Source organism: Gymnoscopelus microlampas (genome assembly GCF_963454915.1).
Source record: "Gymnoscopelus microlampas genome assembly, chromosome: 16".
NCBI lineage: Eukaryota > Metazoa > Chordata > Actinopteri > Myctophiformes > Myctophidae > Gymnoscopelus > Gymnoscopelus microlampas.
In genome coordinates, this window is record NC_139953.1 from 1852501 (window position 1) to 1856202 (window position 3702).

The window sequence follows — 3702 nt, forward strand, 5'->3', positions numbered from 1 at the left end:
CCCCCCCCCAAGAAAGGATAGGGGAGGGGCAGGGAGGAGAGGGGGTGGGATTAAGTGACCATGACATCAAAGTCAAGGGGCCAATCCTAGATTACTTTTCAGCCTAATCGTTAAAAAAAAAAAAAACAGACCACAGAAAATCCACTGAAAGTTCAAAGTTGGTTAATTTTTTTGGGTGTAATTGAGGTCATAAACTCCCCCCAAAAAACATATTAAAAAAGTGAAAATAAATGTCATAGAACCTTTAACACCCACATCTATGTTTATCCAGGTGTGATGAATCCCACTTGATATTAATGTGTGTGTGTGTGTGTGTGTGTGTGTGTGTGTGTGTGTGTGTGTGTGTGTGTGTGTGTGTGTGTGTGTATATATATATATATATATATATATATATATATATATATATATATATATATATATATATATATATATATATATATATATATATATATATATATATATAAGGGCACCAGAGATAGTTGTTTTGTCCATCATTGATTAGAATGACTCCAATTGAGCTGTATTTGGGTAAAGTGATGATAATATAATGTATTTGGGTAAAGTGATGATAATATAAGGACACATTCAAGTATCTGACAATGTATATAGTCACCATTTCAACTTTGATGAGGCAGTTTTGTGTTGAAATATTGTGTTATTTCATTTCCTGAAAAGTTAATGATTTGGAAATAGCTGGTTTCTGCCCGACAGAAGAGATATGTACATTGGTCTGTCAATAAATAATGTAACAATATACTGTATTCACCCACCTTGGTCTGTGGAGCTGCTGCTGATGATGAAGGTGACTGGTCGTCCATTGTGGGTTTTATTAATGACATGGGCTGGAGGAACAGCAGGTAGTTCTGAAGAACCTGCATATTAAAATCATCACTGTTACTTTAACTCTGAGTGAAAAGACTTCATTACAGCTTTGCATGACTAATGGGTCTGGTGGTCCCCAAGACAAAGCAGTGAACCTGGGGGTGACAGGGTCTGGTTCACCACAGAGAACATTCTGACTGGCTGCTTCACTGCCTGGTACGGTAGCTGCACCGAGCTCAACCGCAAGGCAATGCAGAGGGTTGTGCGGACAGCCGAGTGCATCAGCGGATGTGATCTCCCCCCATCCAAGCCCTGTACGACAAACGCTGTGTCAGCAAAGCACAAGGAATCATCAAAGATCGAAGCCATCCCAACTACAGACTGTTCGAGATGTTGCCGCATGGAAAACGCCTACACAGTCTCAAAGCTACTAGCAATAGATTGCAAAAAAAGCTTCTTTCCACGTACAATCAGGTACATGAACAATCTAATAAGAACCAGAACGAACCAAGGCAAAGGGAAATGCTAAGCTATCCCCCCCCCCCCCCCCCGCCCAAACATCCATCCCTTTTTTGCACTACTATGCCTGAACTGCACCTACTGTACCTAATCTGCTGTATATAGAATATACTGTGAAGTTGTTTACACAAAGTTAGGTGAGAGCTACTGAAGAATAATGTCTGTCATTGTCTGAAGGAAGCCGAACCAAAATAAGTTCTACTCTTATGTACCTGTACACAAGACGTAACAATAAAGTACAACCTTGAACCTTGGTGGTCCCTAAGACAAAGCAGTGAACCTGGAGGTGACAGGGGCTAGTGGTCCCTAAGACAAAGCAGGGAACCTGGAGGTGACAGGGTCTGGTGGTCCCTAAGACAAAGCAGGGAACCTGGAGGTGACAGGGTCTGGTCGTCCCTAAGACAAAGCACTGAACCTCGAGGTGACAGGGTCTGGTGGTCCCTAAAACAAAGCAGTGAACCTGGAGGTGACAGGGTCTGGTGGTCCCTAAGACGAAGCACTGAACCTGGAGGTGACAGGGTCTTCTCAGATGCCCGCCCCCCCCCATAGAACCAAAGCCCCCCCCCCCCCCCCCCCCCCCTCGTTTAAAAACCACACAATGCGTCGAAATGCTACGCATTGTGTGCTTGAGCTTTTGTGAGCTTGAGCTTTTGTGAGCTTGAGCTTGACAGAGTATGTCTACATTGCAGAATTGATACACTTACTTAAGTGAGAAATAATTTAGTACTTTTCCCACCACTGGCTGTTGGCATATTTTCTACATTCAGAACGATAAGTTACAAAATGTATTTCCTAAAATAACATCCTAAAACACGTTAAAGCTGAAATCAGTTTATCTGCGTCACCAACAAACATGGCGGTCGGCTCACAGCCACACACAGCCCTCGTCAACACAGACTTGTCACCAGAACAAACAACGTTTGTACAAGAAACCTTTTTTCTATATAAAGTCTTCACACAACGTGAAGAAATGAAGGCATTTGTTGCAGCTTAACACAGGAAAACACTTACTTTACATTATCTTTACAACAGCAGACCAGAAGGATGAGACTCTCTGTCGTTACTCGTCTGTCATCCTTCTGAAAATGGAGTCCGTTCTCTTCACTTCCCTTTTTCCATGTCTGTAAAAAATCATAAGAAAGACGTCTTGATTCACATAGTTGCAGTGGTGCAAAGTAACAAAGTACATTTACTCAAGTACTGAACTTAAACACAACTTTGAGGTACATTTACATATATATCAAGACCTTCAGCCCCAACATGACTAAACACTCTGTCAGTGTGTTTACTATGAGTCATAAAAACACTGACGTGAATGTGAGCCCAGATATTAAACATATCTTATCTCCACAAGGATCTCTGATTGAATTACAAAAACATATCTTATCTCCACAAGGATCTCTGATTGAATTACAAAAGACACGTCTAGTCAAGATCTCACTCAAACATACTTAGAGGTTGCGTGCTGGTAGAGAAAATACAGATCTACAAGCCCACAACTCATCGTGCTGTGACATTTTGGAATGCATGCTTGTAAATCTGTTGTTTTTACAGTGCGCCTCACTGGTATGCATACATATTTGAACTGGGGACCCCCGAAAATAATCATATGTGAACTGAGGACCCCCCAAAAAACATATTTGAACTGGGGACCCCCACCCTGAAAAGCACTTGGCATTGTAGGAGTTGAGGTATTGCATTTAGTTTGACTCGGTTCCACAGATTAGACATAAAAAAGACAATAGAATTTTAGTAATAGTCATTAAGCTACTAATATCGACTGAAGTAATTAAAGCGGGCCATGTTTGGAATTGTAACAGCTGAAATCAATGATATATCACTATTCTGATATTAACCTGCGGACCGCATTAAGTGAAGCTGGGGGCCGCAATGCGAGGCTTTGTGAACTTGTAGATCTGCTATTTTCACAAACTTTGACTCCTTCTAATATTATTTGACAATTTAGCCAATGTTTGACCAGTTTTTAGTTCAGTTTGTTTATTACTTTTGATACAGTATCATTTATTTTAGTTTACATGTTTTTTAGGCATTAAAAAGTCCTTAAAATGTCACTTAACCGTTATCTGGGGGTCCCGACCCATAGGTTGAGAACCACTGGCCTACTGCACCAAGTACTCTTACAACAACAGATATTACATTACAGGAGGAGCAGCCATAGCAATAATATACATATATAAATGCTTATATACATATGGTGTGCTCAAACATCCACAACATGTACATCATGTACCTCTAAGTGTGCTATGAACACTACTTGTTATTCTTAATGATCTGTTTTAATTGTTGTTATTGCTGCTACAGTGTGGAGGTTCAAGGTGATCTTTATTGTAACAGCATTAG

At 40.6% G+C, this 3702-nt stretch overlaps 1 protein-coding gene across 1 annotated transcript in view; it reads right to left on the reverse strand.

Moving 5' to 3' along the window:
* The window catches only part of LOC311063457 (NLR family CARD domain-containing protein 3-like), a 32855-nt gene extending 30390 nt beyond the window's left edge, over positions 1-2465 (reverse strand). Inside the window, exons 1-2 of the mRNA XM_084082932.1 lie at positions 2353-2465; positions 771-872 (exon numbers count right to left, since the gene is read on the reverse strand). Of these exons, the coding sequence (XP_083939058.1) occupies positions 771-839 (69 nt within the window). The 5' untranslated portion in view covers positions 840-872; positions 2353-2465. The remainder of the gene's footprint in view (positions 1-770; positions 873-2352) is intronic.
* Positions 2466-3702: the final 1237 nt, after the last annotated feature.